The 21,855-nt window shown below is 38.1% G+C and overlaps 3 protein-coding genes across 3 annotated transcripts; 1 reads left to right on the top strand and 2 right to left on the bottom strand.

Annotated features, from left to right (window-relative positions):
• The first annotated feature begins 383 nt into the window (after positions 1-383).
• LOC141826405 (ADP,ATP carrier protein, mitochondrial) lies at positions 384-4,566 on the top strand. Its single transcript, XM_074713650.1, has 4 exons — positions 384-437; positions 2,010-2,505; positions 2,865-3,236; positions 4,048-4,566. The coding sequence occupies exons 2-4, from the start codon at positions 2,179-2,181 to the stop codon at positions 4,342-4,344; spliced, it is 996 nt and encodes a 331-aa protein (XP_074569751.1). The 5' UTR covers positions 384-437; positions 2,010-2,178; the 3' UTR covers positions 4,345-4,566.
• A 6,753-nt stretch (positions 4,567-11,319) lies between these two features.
• On the bottom strand, positions 11,320-12,072 carry LOC141827012 (agamous-like MADS-box protein AGL6). The gene has a single exon (XM_074714302.1). It carries the CDS (start codon positions 11,956-11,958, stop codon positions 11,320-11,322), a length of 639 nt encoding a protein of 212 aa, XP_074570403.1. The 5' UTR covers positions 11,959-12,072.
• Positions 12,073-12,722: 650 nt separating this feature from the next.
• LOC141828335 (uncharacterized) lies at positions 12,723-21,124 on the bottom strand. Its single transcript, XM_074715752.1, is given in 10 exon segments — positions 12,723-12,795; positions 12,880-12,971; positions 13,273-13,451; positions 13,939-14,049; positions 14,137-14,669; positions 15,990-16,921; positions 17,042-17,183; positions 17,186-17,399; positions 17,781-19,432; positions 20,965-21,124. Coding segments are annotated over 10 exon segments (4,053 nt in total). The 3' UTR covers positions 12,723-12,757.
• Between the last annotated feature and the right edge of the window lie 731 nt (positions 21,125-21,855).

Here is a 21,855-nt window from a genome sequence, read left to right as displayed (position 1 = left end):
ATGACAACTTATAACTTTTAGACATTTAAAAATATAATAATAACTAAATGTACTAAATTTCCTTCTATATTTTGATATATTAAAATAACATTAAAATTTTAAATATAAAAAAATTCATCACTCCTTCCTTTTTATTTCTGAATCATTCTCCTTGCCAAACATATTTTTTTTACAAATTTTATTTTATAAAAATCAGAAAATAATTTGCAAAAAAAAACATAATTTAAGTCCGCCTACTATTTTATAAAGATATTGTTTTTAAGGGCTATAATATCCACCGTCCATCGACTATTTGTTCGGGATCAAACGGTAGATCACACCTCGATACGCATAATATACACTGGCCGTTAAATAGACACGAGCCGTCAGAGGCCTTTGCCGTAGAGAAAAAAACCTCTCCATTTTCTTGGAGAAGCGTGAGCAGGCGCTTCGGAAGGGTAAAGATCGAACCTTTTTGCTTTTTTCTTAATCCTTCGGTGTCGATTTCGATCTGTGGAACTACTGTATGTTTTCTTATTTGTTGTTGGTCGTAGATCTGGGTGGTTCTATTGATTTTGGAGACACCCGTTTTTTGGTCTGATATCTGTTTAGATCTTTCTTGCTGCGTGATACTTTTCGCGAGCGAATCCTGGAATCTATAATCTTCTCTCTCATAGATCAATACTGGTCTTGGCGTAGCCGCTTTGGATCTGTAAAAGGTTGATCTAATTGTTGATTGCTTGTTCATAACCTTTCAATCATGTGGATCTGATATACTTGGACGGCTGATGCTTTAGTAAATCTGATCCAGTTTATTGCAAGACTATTTGTGCCGACTGATGGTTACTGGTTGCTGCTTATTTGATATATTAGATCCTTCTGTATATGGATTTTAAGTAACTGCAACTATGCTATTAAACGCATTTTTATTTTTATTTTTTTATTTTGACATGGAATCATATGTCACTTTGACGCCTCATAAAATTTTCTAATGATAAATGTTACATATTCATATTTTTATGAATTGCCAACTGTTACTTAGTTAATCTTTTATCGACAAATTATAATTAAATTGTTGAATTAATATACTGTACGATGTAATATTCATCAAACGTATTATTTGAAATGTTAAGTCAGCAATGTGCCAGATTTGTTACAAAAAAAGAGTGATATATTTGTTAAAAATCAGTCTGAGAGATTTGTTTAGTACCTCAAAAGTTCATGATCGACATAGTAAGTAACCCTCCTTCCATCTCGTAAAAACACCGTTAGTTTCTAAACAGCATATTTGAAGTTTTTAGTCATATCTGTTGGAAAAAGTTTTATGCACAATATAGTTACTCATACTATAATATCCTTCTTTCTTAGGTTTGGGTATTTCTTTTGTTTCATGTTCTGAAACTAGACACGGACAGTTCAATCAGATGTTTTTTGAAAACTGAAATAATCTAAATTATGTGCACTCTAATGCCGACTAGTAAACATTTCAATTGGAGAAAAAAACTTCTGTAAGTTGGTTCTGTCTAGTGTATCAGTTTGAATATATGATTGTAGGATGGATCTTTGTGGCTTTTGTATATATAGCAGTTTTCTGTTAAAATGTATAACAATACAGCTAATATCATGGTATGAATATTCATGCATATATGACCATTTGATGATATAATTTGTGACAAAGTGAAGAAATACCATGCTGACAGTGCACTAGATCCTGATTGCTTTTGAGGAACTGATCTCATTTGGATTTCTACTTATGAACCATCAGATGGGACACTAGCCTTTTGTAGTTTCATATCTATACCACTTCCTGTTGAGATTTGTTATAGCCATGCATTGGTGCTACTTCAGGTGCATATAAGCTTCAAAACCATGATTCCCATCAAGTGGGTCAACTCGATATTGAAAATTTTTAAATATCGAAATTCCTAATGTTATATTGTTCACTATTTTTACTCTTGATGGTTTGTGCACATTTTAATAATGAGATGCTGTTTGAAAGCTTGAATTATCTGCTTGTTGTTGCAGTGTAGGCCATTCATCAGCAAGACATGGCAGGATCAGATTAATCACCCTACTGCAGTTCAGAAAGTTGTGGGTCAAGTCCACCTCAGATCAAGCTTTTCTCAAGATGCACAGGCCCGCAACTGCAACTTGTATAACCCTTTTTTGTATGAACGTCAATTCACAGCAGCAAATTACATGAATGGAGGGTTTCAGAAACCATTGCCTGCCATCACATCTGTCTCACCTGTGTTTGCCCATGCTCCTTCAGAAAAAGGCCTTGCTGGCTTTGCAATTGACTTCCTTATGGGGGGAGTTTCTGCTGCAGTGTCCAAAACTGCTGCAGCTCCCATTGAACGTGTGAAGCTGCTGATCCAGAATCAGGATGAGATGATCAAGTCTGGTCGTCTCTCTGAACCTTACAAGGGAATTACAGATTGCTTTGGCCGAACAATTAGAGATGAAGGTGCTTTATCTTTATGGAGAGGAAACACAGCCAATGTTATCCGTTACTTTCCCACTCAGGTAATTTTCTATATGCTTATGCTGCATGCTACAATTTAAATATTGCATGCTTTGTTATAAAATTTTTATGCATCACCATGAAGTGCATTAGATTGTTAAATTTAATTCTGCAATCTTTTTTCTGAATCTGTAGCTGTTTAATAGGCTGAGATTGTTTATATCCTGAACATGTTTTTAGACTGATATTGTTTGCATTTGTTAGAAATCGAATATTGTGTTTCAGGTATTTAAGCTAATAAAATTCTGGTGATAGGGTAATTTTTTATGTTTAATACCAGTGATACAAATTTGAAAATGTGAATATGCCACTGTTTCTGATTATTTTGTTGCTACTTATCTGAGAATATAATGGTTGCCAGGCCCTGAACTTTGCCTTCAAGGACTACTTCAAGAGGATGTTCAATTTTAAGAAAGACAAAGATGGGTACTGGAAATGGTTTGCTGGAAATCTTGCTTCTGGTGGCGCTGCTGGTGCCTCTTCCTTGTTCTTCGTGTACTCGTTGGACTATGCCCGTACACGTTTGGCAAATGATTCCAAGGCAGCAAAGAAGGGCGGGGAGAGGCAATTCAATGGTCTAGTTGATGTTTACAAGAAGACCTATCAGTCAGATGGCATTGCTGGACTATACAGAGGATTTAATATCTCATGCGTCGGTATCATTGTCTACCGTGGTCTTTACTTTGGAATGTATGACTCTCTGAAGCCAGTCGTCCTTACTGGAAAGTTGCAGGTAATGCTTCACCTTAGTTGCAAGTCCTATTTGATCATCCTATTCTAGATTCTCTCCTTCGGATTAATCTACTAATTTCAAGGCAAATTAGACAGGTAGCTGTTTCTAGGAAAATTTAAAAACTCAACCTGACCTGATCAAAATTAAAAGTTTAAATTTTGTGTTTGTTCTCTAGCTTTCTATTATAATATGTTAAAAACCGGGATTTTGGCATCAAAATGAAATGTAGGAGGAGGTCCATTTATGGCAAGGACATTGTCAAGACTTAGCATTGTACAAAATCTTGCCTGCCTTTATCTGTGCTTTCACTCAGCAAGTCACACGACGATGGCATTGGCACCAACCTGCCTCAACTAAACTAAGATCCGACATCCATTCCTTCAACCTCAATTCAAAACTCAAATTCATCCCCAACCCAGTCGAGCTACATCACTAGAGGTTCACTTTAGCTTTGATACCAGTATGATGTAGGAGGTCCCTTCATCACAAAAGAACTAGTCTGAGTGAAACTCTCGCAAATAAAAAACACCAGAAAGCCTAAAGAGATATAGGACTGCAGAACCTTGCCTACAATGCGACTAGCAAGCAGCTCATGCGCTTCACTTGGCATGTCGTACTATATTTGTGTGAGCCTAGACCCCCTACCCTACCTCCAGCAAACAGTCTTCCAAAAGTGTAACAAATCTTAGAACTATCATGTTCAAATGATTCGATATCAATGAAGCTTGAAAGAGAGTTGATGGTTGGAACTACTAGCTCAAAAAATTTTAAATTCTACCTAGATGTTTATACTGTATCCTACTCATTGCAGGATAGTTTCTTTGCAAGCTTTGCACTGGGTTGGGTCATCACCAATGGCGCTGGCCTCGCTTCATATCCCATTGACACAGTCAGGAGAAGAATGATGATGACCTCCGGAGAAGCTGTCAAGTACAAGAGCTCCTTGGATGCCTTCTCCCAAATATTGAAGAATGAGGGCCCAAAGTCCCTGTTCAAGGGTGCTGGTGCAAACATTCTCCGTGCCGTTGCCGGTGCTGGTGTGCTTGCTGGTTACGACAAGCTGCAGCTGCTTGTTTTCGGAAAGAAATACGGCTCCGGTGGTGCATAAACCCACTACAACGCATGCCTTGCTCTTCCATTACATTTCTTGCAATCCAAATAATTTTAGTCAGCGGGAGAATCTCCCTACATTATTTGGAGTTTTGTTCTCCAAAACATTTTAACTATGAGCAATTTTGCTTTAGTTTCTTTGCGATGATGGCGAAAAAATGTTGCCTTCCTGACTCTCATTTTTATCAGAAGATGCAATAAAATGATTATATTTTGTGTTGATGCTGAACAATGGGTTTTGGTGCAGAGAAAATTTGTTTTCATCCTGAAGCATTTACTTATCTTTTGTTCACAATATAATGCCCCTTTATAGAGACAACTAATCGATGAAATGCAATTGGTTGAACATGATAATATTGTTGGCAATTCACTTAACAAACAAAGGAAGAAGAAAAGAAGCTTCCGAGGTATAGTTGAGTTGATTACGACGGAGCAGAGTTTGGGATTTGAATCTGTGAAATCGAGCAATACTACATCGTTGTGTTATTGATTTACATAACAAACGTGGAAACAAAGGTTCTACCTTTTTACATAAAAGAAAAAAAAAGAAATGTTTTGGATTTGATAAATGTGACTTTACAGCGATTTTAATCCTATAAACTCAAGAATCATATAAACTCAAGGAGATTAAAGACTGATAGAAAAAAAAAATTTGTCATCGATGATCATAATCTTAAAAAGCAAGACCAAGTTTTAACTCGATACTTTTATAATAACTCCTAAGATCCTTGTTGACTACACTAATTGACACCTTAATTTAGATGGCTATCTAATTAAAGGGGAGGAGGATGATAAAAAGTAATAAAAATTGGGAATAATTGAAAGAACAAATAGATATTCACTATGAAAAGCGAACAAAAGGAAAGTTTCCCTACCTCACATTTAAAATTTCAGTCCAAAAATAAAAAAATAAAAATTATTGCAAAAAGTTATTCCTTGTTCTTATGTATATCCCTGCAAGAAAACAAAATTAAGATACATACTACTTCTTTCATTTTTTTTTTAATTTTCTCTTTCCTCGTATATTTCTTCTCATTGCAAGGTAACACAATCTAAGTGAAGAGTTTTAAATAAATCAAAACTTACTATTTGTTTAATAAGTTGCACTTAAATCCTTAATACTAACCTTAACCATTAATTAATTATATATATATATATATATATATATATATATATATATATATATATTCACATTTAATGTGATATGAGAATTTTTCAAGTTAAAATTACAAATACATATGAATTAAGATCTGATCAAAAAAATATACAAGATTTAGAGTTCAATAGAGTATAATATTTAAATTAAATGAGGTGAAAATTATATATATATATATATATAATTTTCATAATGTTGTATTAGTATCACAAGCAGCACACACAGCAAACAATAATAGATAAATAATAAAAAAAAATACATATATCACGACTCTTTAAATATTCATCAGAAGTTATGAGAAGAAGAAATACCATAAAATATCATTACATTACATGGAACCCTAAATTTTGTCGGCATGGCAATTCATGAACAAATTAAAGATGCAAAAGAAAAAAAAAGAGAGAAAAATAGTTTCAGTTCTGCATGCAATTAGCATGGTGATAATCGTGGAGACTCAAACTTTTTTTTGATGTGGATAAGGAATAAAATCTGGAACACTGTTGCATGGATTCATAGAACCAAAAATAAATTAGAACATGAAGATCTGTCGTTGCCAATCCAAATGCTGTATAAATTTACGCTTAAACTAATCACGAGATTAATTAAAAATCAAATTTTTGACTCAGTTTTCTTCCAATTCGAGGCAAGGAATTTCGTTGAGGTCGATCTCCAGCAGCCCGTTCCTCGCCGGCGCAGCTTCGTTCTCGAGCTCCGACGGCGACGGAGATCCCTGGCTGGCGCTCGCGTTGGATTGCGTGCAAGGCGGCGGCGGCGACGTGGCGGCTCGATGGGCGCCGTGCTGCGCCGCGGCTTCGTTGAAATGACGGCGTTGGTGGCCGCCGAGGGCCTGCCCGCTCGTGAAGCTCAGGTTGCAAATCTTGCACCGGTGTTCAGTGACGGCGGCCACCTCGTTCTCGGGTTCCTCGCCGTTGCCGTTGTCGGTGGCGTTGCTGGTCTTTGCCGCCTTGTTGTGGCTGGCTCGGTGTCCGCCCAAAGCTTGGTGGGAAGAGAAGGTCTTGAAGCATATGGTGCAGACATATGGCCGTCGATCTCTTGCGGCACCCGTCGAGGAGCTCGCGAACTCGAGGTTCGCCGCTTCCAGATCTTTGATCCTCGCCTTTTTGATCCTCTTGCACCTCGAAACCGCCATTAAGTCCTCATCCAGCTCGTCAAAATCGGATCTTGGGGGCCTCTTCCCGGCGGAGATGCAAACCAAGATCGTGGCGGCGATGGCGGCTACAGGGTCATCGCCGCCTCTGTCACCGTCTCTAAAGGCGGGCGCTTTTCGACCCCTCTTCGCGGTCGTCCACTTCACTGGAGCTCGCGGCGGAGACGGCGACGGCGATCGCTTCTTATTCTTGGCTGCTGGTGGCGGCGCGGCGCCTCGGTAGTCGCGCTCAGGGTGGCATCGCAAGTGCCCGAACAGAGCCTTGTCGGAAGAGAAGCTCTTCCCGCACTCGGGGCAGGTCGAGCTCTCCATCGCAGCCGCTTGCTCCGCCACTGGTTTCGCCGCCGACGCCAACGTCTCTTCTCTCGGGGGCTTGATTCGGATCCGGAGACGACAACTACCGTTCTTAATCAGCTTCTCCTCCTCAAATCGATCGCCGTCTTCCATGACTTCAGCTCCCATCCACGGTCCCCTGCGCGAGAGCACCCCCAACACACAAACACCGGACGATCAAGACGTGAAATAAAACCAAAGAACCTGAAACCACCACAACGCTAGCTTTTCAGCCTGCGAAATCGAAGAAACAACACCTTTCGATCAGTTTCCAAAACTCCCAAAAGCCGCAACGAATCCGACCCCAAGCTTCTCACTCAATCGATCACAGCCGGCCACCGCCACGAGCTCGAACAACATTAACTGCGCAATAAAAACACATCAGCGAAACCGAAACCCAGCTCCGACAGCTGAAACCGAGGTTCAAGGAGCCTCCTTTCGCCACCGAATCGATCGACGACGAGCAACAAACAACGTTTCAGTGAAAAAGGAAGCTTTTTTAACAGGGGGATGAATCTTTCTTTCTTTCTTTCTTTTAATCTAAAAAAGGAGGGATCCTGAGAGGAGCATAGGTCAGGAGGCGGAGTGATCGAATCCATTCACTCACCTGACGAACCGAGCTTGGCTCCGACCGGCGAGCACCGCTTCAGCTGGCGGCGCTCCTCCTAATCACTCCTTTAATAGGGAAGAAACCTCGAGCCTGCCACGGTGGCGCCGGCGACTGAGTCGGCGGGGCAGCGTTGGAGCGAGTCTTCTGCTCCCATCGCCATTCACCATGCGTTACTTGTGCCCGCTCCGCTTGTTTTGGAAACCCATCAAACGCCTGATGTGGCGCGATCCCGACTGTCCGATCGCCACTACAGATCGCCTTCCATTAAGGTGAAGATCTTGATTTGATGGAATTGGAAATCTATCCATATATTTCTCCTCTCCCTCCCTTAAATGCCCTCCCTTCCTACTTCTACTCTATTCCCCTTCTAACTCCTAATTTCAATTTCCCTTCCTAATTAGCAATCAAATTCAATCCCAAAAAAAACTCTTTTTGAGCCTTAATACATTCTATATATCAACGACTACACTCGACTCGACTCGATCAACCATCCGATCACACGATTAAGTTCCCGATTCGTCTATCGACCCTTAATTAATTTTCACATAAAAACAACCAACCAATGGTGAATTGGGCACACACATTGGTCAAAGATTGCACAGCCCAAAGCAGAGGAGTAATTAAGGAAGAATTAAAGGGGGCTTTCGAAGAACAAAGTCCAACCCAAACTATTCTCATGTAAATGACACCATTAAGGAGGGGGTTTCATTTCATTTCATGGCTGGTTTCTTCACAATCTCCTAAAACCTTTGTTTTTTCTTCTGCATTTTCATGTTTATTCAGGTTTAATTATGTTTTCCAAGAGAAGAGAAGAGGCTCTGCAACTGGCTAGGCCACATCAAGCCTTGAGCTCTTTAATACAATTGGGAGTCCGTTTGTACTGACCAGCTTGTTTTTATTCATAAACAACCCTATTATTTTTGTTAATAATAATACTAGACTTTTCGTAGGGGTGATCTTATTATTTTGTTTAATGGTAGGTATGAATGTGGGGTTGTGGTAGTAGTGAAAGAGTCGTCTTCGACTTGATGAATCTTAATGAATGTTATAATATATGTGGATTAAGACCCATTTATTGTGTCTTTATGGGGATTTTTGATAGTAAATGCATAGTTTGTGATCTGGGGAAGGAAAATGAATTTCAAGAAATTGAGGGGATGAAGGTGTTAATTCCAACTGTGGTGGATTTCCAATAGATTCATTTAGGAGAATCTACTCCCAAGATCCAGTAAGGATGTTCCACGATGTTGGGAAGAGAGAATCCATGCAGATATAGACAAACCCATGAAAAATAAATAAATAAATGGTAGAAAAAAAATAAATTAGTAGTTGATTAATTTTCTATGAATATATTCAAAATAAATTAAGTATTTTCTAGAACTGATATATCTAAACCTGGTGCACAAAAGTTTTCTATCAATTAATTCAATTTTCTTATCGTTGAAATGTATTTCAAAATTCAGTTTTACTTCTGTGTAAAATTTTAAATTTCTAAAATGTCAATTAGAAATTAAATTAAAATAATATTGACTACATTGGATAAGATTAGATATCAATATATGAATATATTTGTAAATATTTAATTGATTTAGTTTTAATTTTATTTAATATAAATAATTATTTAAATTATAAATTTATTTTTTATTTATTTAGATTTGATGGATATATATATAATCTTGTTATTGTGATTAATAATATTTAAGTTATTCTCAAAATTTCATATAGTATGAGAGCCTTTGGCTCACGCCTTTAACTCTTCCAAAATCTACGCTAATGGTCTCCTCAACTTCCTCCACTACCTCCATCATCTCCACTACGATAATCAGTGCACTGTCCCCTTAACACAATCTCATCGCCATTAACGTGGCAGCCCAAGCCCCTTTGAAACTCACATATACCAGTTATCCAATCTAGCGGCTTCAGTTTCAATCTCTCCTTATTGGTTATCATTTCATGGCGTTGATGACTCCAATTCATGTCCGCCTTCCACCATCTCTCAAGGTAATTCCATGGTCCCCAACCCTGATTATTTGCTTTGCATCTATCAAGATCAATTACTTTTCAACGCTATCATTGGTGTTCTCTCGCCCACCTTGATTTCGTTCATTGCTACTTCCAAAACATCTCTTGATGCTTGGATCACTCTTGCAAAGACCTACGTTGCTCCTAGTCGTAGTTGAATTTTGCAACTCAAAGCTCAGATCTTCAATCCTGTCAAAGAATCGAAATCTATTAACTGATTTTATGCAAGACATCAAGTGCATTGTGGATGCTCTTGCCCTCATGAATGCCCTCGTCGACGGTGAAGACCTCACCCTCAAAGTCCTCAATGGTTTTGACGACAATTACAAGGAACTTTCTCATGTTATTTAAGCTCGTGACACTTCTATTTCATTTGATGAGTTGTATGAAAAATTATTGAACTTTGAAGTCCAATTCTCAACAAAGGTTGATGTTCCTCATACTCCTACCACCGCCTTTGTTGCTTTTCACTATGGTAAATCATCTCATTTAGGTACATTCACATGTCAGACTCGGTCCTCTGGTGCTTCACGTGGTCGTGACTCTTGTCCTCTGAGTCCTTGTCAACCACGGTCTTCTGCTAATCCAATAGACCACAATACACCAAAGTCAAATTGAAATACAATTAGTAAAAGTTCATTCGATATATATAAAAGATTAAGAGTTTAAAAGTAAATATGTAGTTATATGAAATTGTTTGTTACCTACAATAGCTCCACAAGTAAATTATCTATCATCACTTATTCCTCTATTGAGCTCTATGCAAATCTATATATCATTAATAATAAATCGTTTTCATTTTTAATTAAAATTTTACATTTTATTAAAATTTTCTCCCTCCATCTCTTACAATATTTATCTTCCACTCAAGTCTCTAATCAGTTTACCACTTTTAACCATAAAATCTTTATCTAACACTAGTAACAACTTCAAATAAATTAATTAATACTCGATCTCATCATGTTAATATAATTACATTTCTTCTTTAAACACTTCATGAAAACTGTCTAATTAAATCAATAAATTCATGTACAAATTAATACTCCTTTTCTCTGTATTAATTTCTTCATTAGCTGCCTTAACCAAACCCTTTTTCTATTTGAGATAGGGAAATCTAAATAGAAGTGAGAAACTAATTCGCATGCATTTTGCTTGTGCAGAGTTATTTGCAATGAGCTAGGCTTCAGTCTCATTATAATTAACAAGGGACATGAACATCCACTATAAGCACAGCTCAAGGATATCTTAGAAATTTCTAAGTCCAACATAAATCTCACATATGATCATAAAATCGATCGTGTAAAATCGTTAGAAGGATGAATTTCATCATTTTTGCTGAAATAGTAGATGGATGCTGAAAAACTTACGCTCCTTTGCCACTCCATTGATCCTACCATAATGACCATCTTCCATATAATCACATCTTCTTCTCATATTCTATATAGTTGTTTCTCTCCTAAGCAACACACCACACCACAGCACTTTGCAACCAAATAAAGTCACAATCTTTTAATATAGAACAAAATCCGTTAATAAAGCTGGTAATTTTAAAGAGATAATAAAAAAGAGGAGGAAAATTGAATTCATTTTCCTGACTGACTATTTATTTATTTCTATCTTTTTTTTTTCCAAATAAAAGAATGGCTGTCCGCTCGCCGCCGCCGCCGCCGCCGCCGCCGCCGCATCAAACCCTAAAATCCACCAGACCTGGAGCAGGCGCAGGAACCGCCGCAGGGGCAGAAGAGACGGCAAAGCCGCTGCCGCTCGCCTCCCCGGTTGGCGCCTGTAGTAAAGCCTCTACGGCCACTTGCCTCGCCCTGCTCACCGCCTCCGCTCGCACCCACTCCAGCGCACTCTGCAGCAGGTCGAGCTCCGGCAGCCCGAGCTCCTCCACATCAGCGCCCAACAGGTCGCCCACCGGGCCCCACTGCGGCCCCCGCAGCGCCTCCTCGAGCGCCGCCTTCCTCCTCCTCCCTGCCTCGAGCCGCTCCTGCAGCTCCTTCTCCTGGCGGCCGAGCGCCTGAACCAGCACGGCGGCGAGAGGGTGCCGCGGCGGGGGAGCAGGCGAGGCGACGGCACTGCCACCGAAAAACCGGCCGAAGATGGACTCGACGGAGGGGTGGCCGTAGGAGAAGGGCTTGCCGCTGGGCGAGAAGGCGAGGACGGCGATCTCGGCGCCGCAGAGAACAGAGAGCTCGCTGGCTTTCTTGAACACGCCGGCGCGGCGCTTCGAGAAGCACACCTGCCGCGCCGCCTCCTTCTCGATCGCCTTCATCTCGATCTTCTGCCGCCCCCTGGTCGTCTTCTTCGTCGCCGCGCCCATTTTCTTCGCCCTCACGCTTTCGCCGATCGCCGATCGCCGATCGCCGATCGCCTGAAGGAGTCGAACGAAAATGATTGTGGCGATGTGCCCCAGCTGTCTTAAACAGAAACCCAAACTTACTTGAACTAGGAATGAACTGCAATCAGGAGGGTTTCTAACCATAAATTTAATTGAAAACTAGGAATAAGGCTTCAAGAATTATTTATGTGATAATTAAAAATTATATTGATTGTAAAAATTTAAATTTCACTAATTTGATATTTTTCGAATAGACTGAGATTATGAGATTAGATTGACACACCATAAAAAAAAATCTTTCAAAATTCATTTATGATTCAATCTTCAATTCAGTTCCTTACTGTCAATCTAATTCAGCATATTAGTTTTGTTCTAGCTTAAATGAAATTATCCATTGAGTTAAGATTTATCATTTAAATTGGTAGAATTACAATTAAAACTAATCTTATATTTCCTTTGACGTAAATTTCAAGTGCTATTGTAATTAATGCTTATCTAAGAAAAAAGAGTTCTTTTTATTTAAAAAAAATCTATTTTTTAAATTACATCATGAGTGAGATTCACTATCTTTAAACTCATCAATGATAAATTGTTAACTCATGCTTAGTTGACAGAAAAGATCTAATATAAATCTTTGTGATACTACAACATAAATTTTAAACAATTTATCATTTTAAAAATTTTTCTTGCCGAAATGTTTACATTCAGGTACATCAACAATTAGAGTCACTTAGAGTCATTTGTCTGTTCGCCAAAAGTGAACAATGTATCATATTCTATGTCATATAGGCCACCGTCGAGCAACAGGAGGGCATAGAACTGCAAAAGGTAAAATTAAATATCAAGAGTTAGATTGAACTTACTTTATCACACTGGCGAAGGCAAGATCATCTTAATTTTTACCTTGATTTAAGCTGAAGGAACTCTTACGGGAAAAAATGTCGAATGGATTTATATCTTGCTGCCCGAGCAGAATTTTTTCAAGGGGTTCTCCTCTGCAACAATCAAGTTGATAGTTTGAGTTTATATCAGCAACACATTTTTAAAAACACACACACACACAAAACATGATGTTAAATGAAAACACTAGCAGATCTGCAGAAAAGAAAAACGTTGTTGCATCTGCAGCACCATTTTTACATCTCATGAGAGTTGGTTTTTAGCATTGTCTAATTTAACCAGATTAGTAGCTTGAATTGCTGCTGTTCTCATGGTTCCTTACATATTATGTGAACTCTTTTCCAACATTTTGCTCCTTATCATACTATATTTAAAACATTTATATTAACTGCTTACCTGGCCCAAGATGGAATGTACTTCTTCCTCCTTCGCAAGCTTTCATCCGCTCCATCCTCGTCATCATCAGAATCCTTATAGGGGGATATTTCATATGACTCAAAATGTTGATTGTCTCTGTTAGTAGACAACCTGTCTTGAATTAGTCCTTTAATGATGTCTGCATTGGCAGCAGCTATCTGCAATAACATGATTTAGATGAAATAAGAGGGAAGAAATAGTGATAAATTGTCAGATATCACAAATTAATGAGATGCTGGATACTCTATTCAGTAATCTAGTAGCCTGATAGAGAAAAAAGGAAAAAATAGGGGTGTTTGCTTGAATAGTATGGCAATCTATGAGAAATAGCAATTTTGCAGTATTATTAATCATATGAAATTGCTTCCGAATCCCAACAACTTTTAGTTTTCTGAAAAATCAAGTATCAATTCACTATGTTAAAGTACCTTGAATCTCTCACCAAAAAAAAAAAAACAAAACAAAACAAAACAAAAACAAATCAGGCAACATAAACTGAAATATATAGGTAAACATTTTCTAGGGAATAAGTAGCACGAGGTTAAGAGAATTATGGGTTTCAACTTCCAAGCATGTTAAAATTTCTATTGAAGGATTAGCATGTTGCAATTATTTAATCGAAGAAAATTTCTATTCATGCATTACCTTTGGGGCAGTTGTTTCCACTTCATTGGTTTTTCTAGACCCAGCGGCTTCCTTCAATTGCAAAGGCTGCTTAGCCTCTTGTATTAGACCTTTCTTCTTTCCATCATCAACCTACGACGATAACATAATTTAGTACAAAGCAACCAACCGTTCGAGGAAAATCTGGTCATCCATAGCATTAAGAAAAGAAAAACTTACTGGGGCTTTAATTCGAATTTCTTTTTCCTCTTTCTTGGCACGTAACTTTTCGTCCGGCTCTTTTTGCAATTTCCGAGCTTCTTCATTGCATCTTCTTTTTCTGTCCTTTTCCTTCTGATCTTCTTCTCGTTGCCTCTTCCTAGCTGCAAGTTCTGCCTCCTTTCTTCTTTTATCCTCCTCTTGTTTTTGCTTGACTTGCTTCTCGTGCTCCATCCTTTCTGCGTCTTTTCTTCTTTTTTCCTCCTCTTGTTTTTGCTTGACTTGCTTCTCGTGTTCTAGCCTTTCTGCTTCTTTTCTTCTTTTTTCCTCCTCTTGTTTTTGCTTGACTTGCTTCTCGTGCTCTGACCTTTCTGCTTCCTTTCTTCTTTTTTCCTCCTCCAGTTGTTTTTGCTTGAGTTGCTTCTCATGCTCTAATCTTTCGCGCTCAAGCTTTGCTGCTGCTTTTCTTGTTTCCCGTTCATTTTGCCTTTTTTCTTCAAGACGCTTTGCAGCCTCAGCAGCCTCTAACGCTTTCACTTTAATTTCTTTCTTTCCTACAGAGGACAATTGCAGCATCAAGGAGAAGTGTCTTTTGTTCAATCAAGCACAGAGGCACTCACTAACATAAAAACTACTAAAATAGGCACACAAGAAACGTGAAGAATGTGTCGGGATGTATGTAAAACACTGTTTTTAATATAGATTTGAAAGAATCTACTATGAACGACTTTTCTAGTCCCAGCAAGGAATATAACATTACCTACTAAGAGCTAGCCAAAAAAAAAATAATGTAAGTAGGCAAAGAAAATAATTCTTAACAATTGACTTTTCATACCAAAAACGTAAGTAATTTTCATGAGAAGCTCCCATGGAATAGGAGGCAAAAGCGAACAACTTATCAGTGTTAGTTTAGTGTTTGTAGTTATTAACTTAAACGCAGAGGAACTGACTTGAACAAATGCAAATGAAATCAGGTGGCTACCATGTACGAAAAAGGAATTAAAGATTGGCCAAAGAAACTATGAATTATTAAAACTCAAAGGTTTCCGTTATCTTCTGTCATTTTCTTAGTATTAAAACTCAATTTAAAAATGATTCTATGTCGATCAATATGGACCTGCCCTTTCTCCTACATTTTTATTTCACTCAGTGCTGAGACAAGACTCCAGTGTCTTCCTCTATCTTGTGTCAAGACCCAGATCCCTAGACCTTCTTCTTCCTTCGACTAGCAAAGCTAGGGCTCAACAAAGGAAATTTTGTCCTTTCTACAACTAATGAAACTCAGGCTTGGCATTGTGAAGCTTCTTCCTTGTGGTAACTTCTTCATCTATTATTCTCCTTAAGGCTCAACAAAATAACCTTCTTCTACAGATGCATGATAGCACAGCAACTATTAGAAGCACAGTATGTGAATTCGCTGGTCAGTATTATGTGTACACAAAAATCTAGAATATTACCATTGCACTTGCCCACACAAATCGTTTTTGTAAACACGCAAGACCGTCAATGTGCAAATCTAAAGAGTTGTAATTGCTGTTGCTTGTATAAATCAGTTTTGCATAATTTCAAGAAGTTGATGCAATACCAATACAGATACTTTTACCAAGACAATTCAAACCATCATTTTTGGTAGTTGTAGCAAGTGTATTAAGAGAACCCTCTATTATAGGGGCTTAAACTCTCCTAATATTCACTTATTTTATATAAGAAGATGATTAGAATAGTAAAAAAATACACAACCATATACCAAGCAAATTGTTTAGTGATAGAATAGTAAAAAATGCACAACCATATACCAAGCAAATTGTGTAGTGATGCTGGAACATAAAGAATTCAAGAGCTAGAAAAATAAAAACAAGAGATAGAAAGATTACCTTTTGTTGTTGTGGCTTGCTGCTTTTTCTTAATCATTGGGATGAAAGAGGATACATTGGAGACAATATTACTTGGTTTATATCCCTTCTGAATGCTTGCCTGGCTTCGATTTCTCCCACCTTTTTTATTGTTAATTTCAGGTTCACTAGACCTGCTGCTTAAGGATTTAGCCACTTTCCTATCTATATCTCCATTGGCTGAAAAACATTGATTCTCAATGTCTCCCATCTGATCCATATTGCTAGTATAAGAGCTTCCCAGGGATGAATGAACATTAATTTCAGTAGCACAAGAGAATTTTTTATCTAAGGATTGAACACTTGTGCTTCCTGCAATAAACTTGGTAACAGGACAGGAATTTTGTGCATTTCTATATCTTGAAGAGACATCTTTAAGTGGCTCTCGATCATCAAGAACTTTGACTTGTTTTGAGCAAGTTGCGTGACCAGAAATGCCTAATTCATCTGAACACTCATTGTCCTCCAAAGTGGTAGAATTCTCATCAATCCGGAAGCACACAAGTTCAGGATTAGTAGCCAATGTTTGTGAACTAGAAGCAGCACTTTTCCCTGAAACTCTTCTCGAGCTCGACTTTCCAATTGGTGGTGTCAGAGGAGGTTTATTGGATGTCCAATCAAATGTATCACAAGATGACGGTGCACTATGAGAATAAGAACTCTCCATGAATGAAAAGTCAAAAGTAGATTCTGAACTACCGTGTAGAGATGCTTTGGCATGTTCATTTGTCCTAAATTGCTCTCCATAATCATTATGAAGATAAAGGGGGTCATTTAATTTCACATTCTCCAAGAATCCATCAGGCAATGATTGAAAAACATCAGGAAGCTTATTGATTTTATAGTTTCCTAATGCAGCGGTTGTAGGTGTAACCAGACTTCTTAAACTACTTTTTTGAACATTTAAAGAGAGAAGTGGATTGGAGTAAACATCATTTTCCAGTGTAGCAGATGTGCCTATGCTAAATCCTTCAAATTCTGGCATGGACTCATTTTTATTCTCCATATCATACCTAACACCATTTAAAGAGAGAGGTGGAAACCCCGAATTGGAGTAAACATCATTTTCCAGTGTAGGGGATGTGCCTATGCTAAATCCTTCAAATTCTGGCATGAACTCATTTTTATTCTCCATATCATACCTAACACTTGAATATGTATGTAGATCGCAGGAATAACATTAGTTGTCGAACAATCCAATCCATCATAGGTATCATTTCCAGAAGGTCCTGATTCTTCTAATATACAAAGTGGTGATCCACTGTTGCAAATTTCATTTGTCCTAAAAGTACTGGATTCATCTGCCAGATTTAGAGAAGGAAAAATATTTGTGCACTGATTTGGCAAACAAGTATCTGAGACTTGGTCTGTATTTTTGGAGCAAGAGTTCACCTGACAAGGCTAAATATGTAAGAATCAGAGAGGTCATAAATGGAAAGCCTGCAACAAGGATATAGATCACGAATTTCATAAATTTACAACTAGTTGTTGCAAAAATTGCTAGGCAGGAGCTGTCTAATTGAACTTATTTTATCAAAAAAATATATGAAGCCCAAGCCAGAGAGACAATGAAGAGTTTCAAGCATGCAAAAGCTTTGGTAGATTAAGAAAACAATTCAAACAGATATTAATCATATGACATTATTCTTATAAGTGACTCTAGATCTCCCTAATTTCTCTTAAGCTACAAACTATTGCACAAATAAATTATAATTAGTATACCTCAGTCTTGAGTTTTTCTAGTTTATGTATTATGGAAGGGCATTTCAGTACCTCTCTCCCACACTGATTTTGCCTTTGATGAAGTTCTTCTGAGTGACTGCCTGAGACAACCTTTGCTACTTCACAATTCAACATGGATCTAGAGGGAGATATCTTCTGTATTTCTTCAAGTGAAGCACTTTCTAAACTTCCTTCCTGTGCAGGCATAAACTGACGAAGCCTTATTCTTGGAGTAGTAGCCAGGATACTGTCTGAATAGCAATTCAATTTTCTCCTTTTTGGCCATGATATTTCACACACTTTTGCTGTCAAATTTCTTGATCTTTTTGAACTAGTTATGTTATTAGTCCCATCAGGGTCTGAATAAGAAAGTCCCTTGCTGTTTCTACGCAAGCTTCTCAGTGAGTATCTAGATTCTGATGAATGATTTTTCAATTGAGCACCAGATTCTGGTTGAGTTGAACCAGAAGTTGCAGTCAACCTTCCTGCAGTAACATTTCCTGTATCATGCACAATCAAAGGGGAGTTGGCAACTGTTATACTCCCAAGATTAGGAGCGGGTGCAGCAAAGTCTGTCTCTTCTGATTCTGGGCAAGTATTTACAGAATTATCAATCTGAAGATCATGCGGTGCTGGATTAAGGCTGCAGGCAGATTCATCCACAGTCACTGTCTTGTAATTTTCTTCTCTTGTGTGCTTCATTGAACTTCTAGCAGATTGTTTCAAACCAGAATCACTACTGCATGCCATCCCACAGGAAACCATGATCAGATCATGTGAAGTTTCACAAGATCTAGAATGAACCTTTTCCTCATGATCATGAGGATCTGCACTTAAATATTCTGAACGACTTGATAGTTGTAGTGTGTTCCTGAGACAATCAAGTGATCTAGATGAAGACACTCCATCAGTAACTTTACTTTGAAGACCAAACGAGTTCCTAGTGACTAATGGATCTTGAGCATGATCAGACATCAAAGATGAATCCAATGCCATAGTTATGCTACATGGATTATGTTCTGCAGATGATCCAGATGAAGCTGCTTTATCACCAACTTTACTATGAAGAGCAAGTGAGTTCCTAGTAAATGACTGATTGATGGCTTGATCAGGCATTAAAGATCTAGCCATTGACCTAGTTATTCTCCTGGAGTTGCTTTTAACAGTCACCTCATCTCCAAAATTAGAAATCTGTTTTGTTCTGTTAAGATATTCCTCAGATCCCTTTTGCTTTGACCTAGTTATTCTATGTGGATTGCATTCTATAGGTAATCCAGGTGAAGCTTCTTTATCACCAACTTTATTATGAAGATCAAGTGAGCTCCTAGTGAATGATGGTTCTATAGCATGATCAGACATTAAAGGTGTAGCCACTGACCTAGTTAATCTCCTAGCGTTTCCTTCAACAGTCACCTCATCTGCAAAATTAGCAATCTGTTCTGTTCCATTAAAATACTCATCAGGGTCCTTTTGCTTTGATTTGCCACATTGGATTCTTACAACAGAGTCAGACACTGGTGAGTCCTCAACAACTTCAGAGCATAGAATGTTACAATCTCTTTGATCATCCTTTTGGTGACCCATAATTGGAGCCACATTAGTATGTTCTTTATGAATATACTCCTTAGAAATGCAAATTTCACTTGCCAATGGAGTGGGAAGAGGACATGAGATTCCTGGAGCAATATTCTTGCTGCTCAACTCTGTATCAAAACAAAGTACTTACGCAAGTTAATTACAAACAGATAACTCAATGCTTAATGTCAAGAGCTCGTTCAAGTTGGTGCATTACAAAACATTCAGACTAGTGCATCACCAAGCAGACTACTAGATAAAAATCCATGTGGCTTTAACTAGAAGAATATACATGGTCTGAACCAATCACCACATAAATGCCATGAGCCCATTCAAGTGTTGCATTTTAAAATGACTAAATGTAACTACTAGGGGATAAAAATACATATGGTCCTTACTATAGTATTTACACGGTTTGTGCCAATCACAACATATGGTATCTGCATGACAATGAAAAGACGAAGTACTTTTCAGTCAAAGCACAAGATGATTAATTTTAATCACCTGGAAAATTCTTTTAAATTGCATCCTCAAGTTTGCCTTTTCCTAAAATAAAAAGTGACATCAAGAAATATATCTATTCCCAAAGGTTTGACAGGTAGGATTGACAGGCCTGCGAACCAGTTATTGAAAAGGGAAAAAAGAAGTTGTAACATAATGTAATATGAAATTGTTTCTAAGGAATAAAACCTTAGTGTCACACTATGTCATTGTTTAAGAATCTTAATGGTATTCCAAAGGTTTAGTCCAAAACAGAACACCACAGCCAGCAACTTCTCTATTCAATGTGGAAAATAAGCAACCTGACGTTAACAACAGGAAGACAATTGGAAGAAACAAGTACCGAGGTTAAGAAACAACCAAATAAGTTGCCCAAATTTTACACCATTTTTTTACATTTTGCCATGCCCAGGAAAAAAGGGATGAGCAATAAATTAAAACGAGGGCACAAAGATAGAGAGTGATTCACTGTGTCTGACGTGCAAATGTACAATATTTGCTCTGAAAGTAGTACACATGCACTGTATGACTGATTTATGAGAAGACACTGAGCATGAATTGAGAAGATTACAGATACTACTGAAGTTTAAAGTGATGACTCTGGATGGTACCAGATGGCCTAGTTCTTATCTTATTACTATATTAGACTGATGATATACTCCTATTACATCTCCACCTCCTTGGATTACATTACTTTCTTCCTAGAATTCTCTCTTACAGTAAATCTCCTTACAAGGTTACACTACCTATCCATCTTCACCAGTATACCTCACCTATTTCTGGAGCTCTGGTAGCCCATACCTACCCTGTAGCAATCTTGACGATTTATATTCAGTGTTGGTATTAATGGGTTGAAGGCAAAAGAATCAACGAATTACCGAGTCAATAGTTTTGACCAAAAAAATTATAAATGTATCAAATTTGACTTGTTCCGAAAAATGAAATGAACATTCCAATTTTTCCAAATAGCTGAGCATATTACAAGTCTATAGTTATCAATTGAACATGCAGCAACGACAAAGCCAACTACCTTAGTCAGTTGGCATTGCTCCTTATTCATAAGATCATTTATAATTCTGCTGGGATAACAGGATTAACTTATACTTTTTCTCACGAAATTTGATATCATCCAAAACTGGAGAGTGAGAGAGGGATTTACCATACTGAGATTCCAAAAGCCAAGAAGGAGGCTGCTTGCCGTCAGCGAGAAGGCTATAGGCGAGGGATTCGGCATACGACTCTCTGTGCTGCCTCAGCTGGGACTCGATCCAGCACTTCCGATCGAAGATCTTCTTGAATAGCTGCTCTATTGGCGTCATCTCGGCCTCAGATCCAGCAGATCGGGAACAAAAGATGCAAGCTTTGAACCTAACGAGACGAGGCTTGGATCAACGACGGAGACATTGGAGTCCTTCCGATTGTTCTCCACCCCGACATGACCGGCGGGCGCACTGCGCAGATCGAGAACGAGACGGCAAGGATTTGGGAAGGCAAAACCCTAATCGAGAACGAAACAAAATTGGCGGAAAAGTAAGGGATTTGAAAATTTTCAACGGCCAAGTGACACCGAAATAAAGCAAGAAAACAATACATTTAAGTGTATGCAATTATAGTTTAGACCCTGAAGTTCTTGAATTATTACATTTGCTCTCCGAAAATGACAAATTTACATCACTTTTTTCGCTAAACCCCTGAGTGATTCAAAAATAAACAATGTTGACCACATACACACTGTTTAGAGCATCCGTAACACTACGATGTTATAGCACCCTAATTTAATAATTAAAAAATTAAAAAAAATATATATATATATATATGTGGGGTGGGTCAGCCAAGAACTGACCCATCCCACTGCCACATGAACACGTTAAAAACATTGAACACGTTCATGTGGAGAGAAAATAAAGAAATGTAATTAACATGCTATTAATTAGCGTTGCAGATACTCTTATAATTGTAGTTGACCACATGAGAAAAGGAAGTTTAATTTTTTTTACCCCGGGACATAATTGAGTTGGTTATGACGGAACAAACTTGCAGAAGAGGATAC

The sequence above is a fragment of the Curcuma longa genome, chromosome 4 (genome assembly GCF_044706935.1).
Source record: "Curcuma longa cultivar G26 ecotype Majalengka, Jawa Barat chromosome 4, ITB_CL_G26_1.1, whole genome shotgun sequence".
In the NCBI taxonomy this organism is placed as follows: Eukaryota; Viridiplantae; Streptophyta; class Magnoliopsida; order Zingiberales; family Zingiberaceae; genus Curcuma; species Curcuma longa.
The sequence above is the reverse complement of the archived record's forward strand: the minus strand, read 5'-3'. Positions and strand labels throughout refer to the sequence as shown.

Bases quoted from the DNA above. Each gene is read 5' to 3' on its own strand.
- LOC141826405 (XM_074713650.1), top strand. From the start codon at position 2,179: ATGAATGGAGGGTTTCAGAAACCATTGCCTGCCATCACATCTGTCTCA. The intron at 2,506-2,864 runs GTAATTTTCTAT...AATGGTTGCCAG, and splicing joins TCCGTTACTTTCCCACTCAG to GCCCTGAACTTTGCCTTCAA. The intron at 3,237-4,047 runs GTAATGCTTCAC...TACTCATTGCAG, and splicing joins TCCTTACTGGAAAGTTGCAG to GATAGTTTCTTTGCAAGCTT.
- LOC141827012 (XM_074714302.1), bottom strand. From the start codon at position 11,958: ATGGGCGCGGCGACGAAGAAGACGACCAGGGGGCGGCAGAAGATCGAG.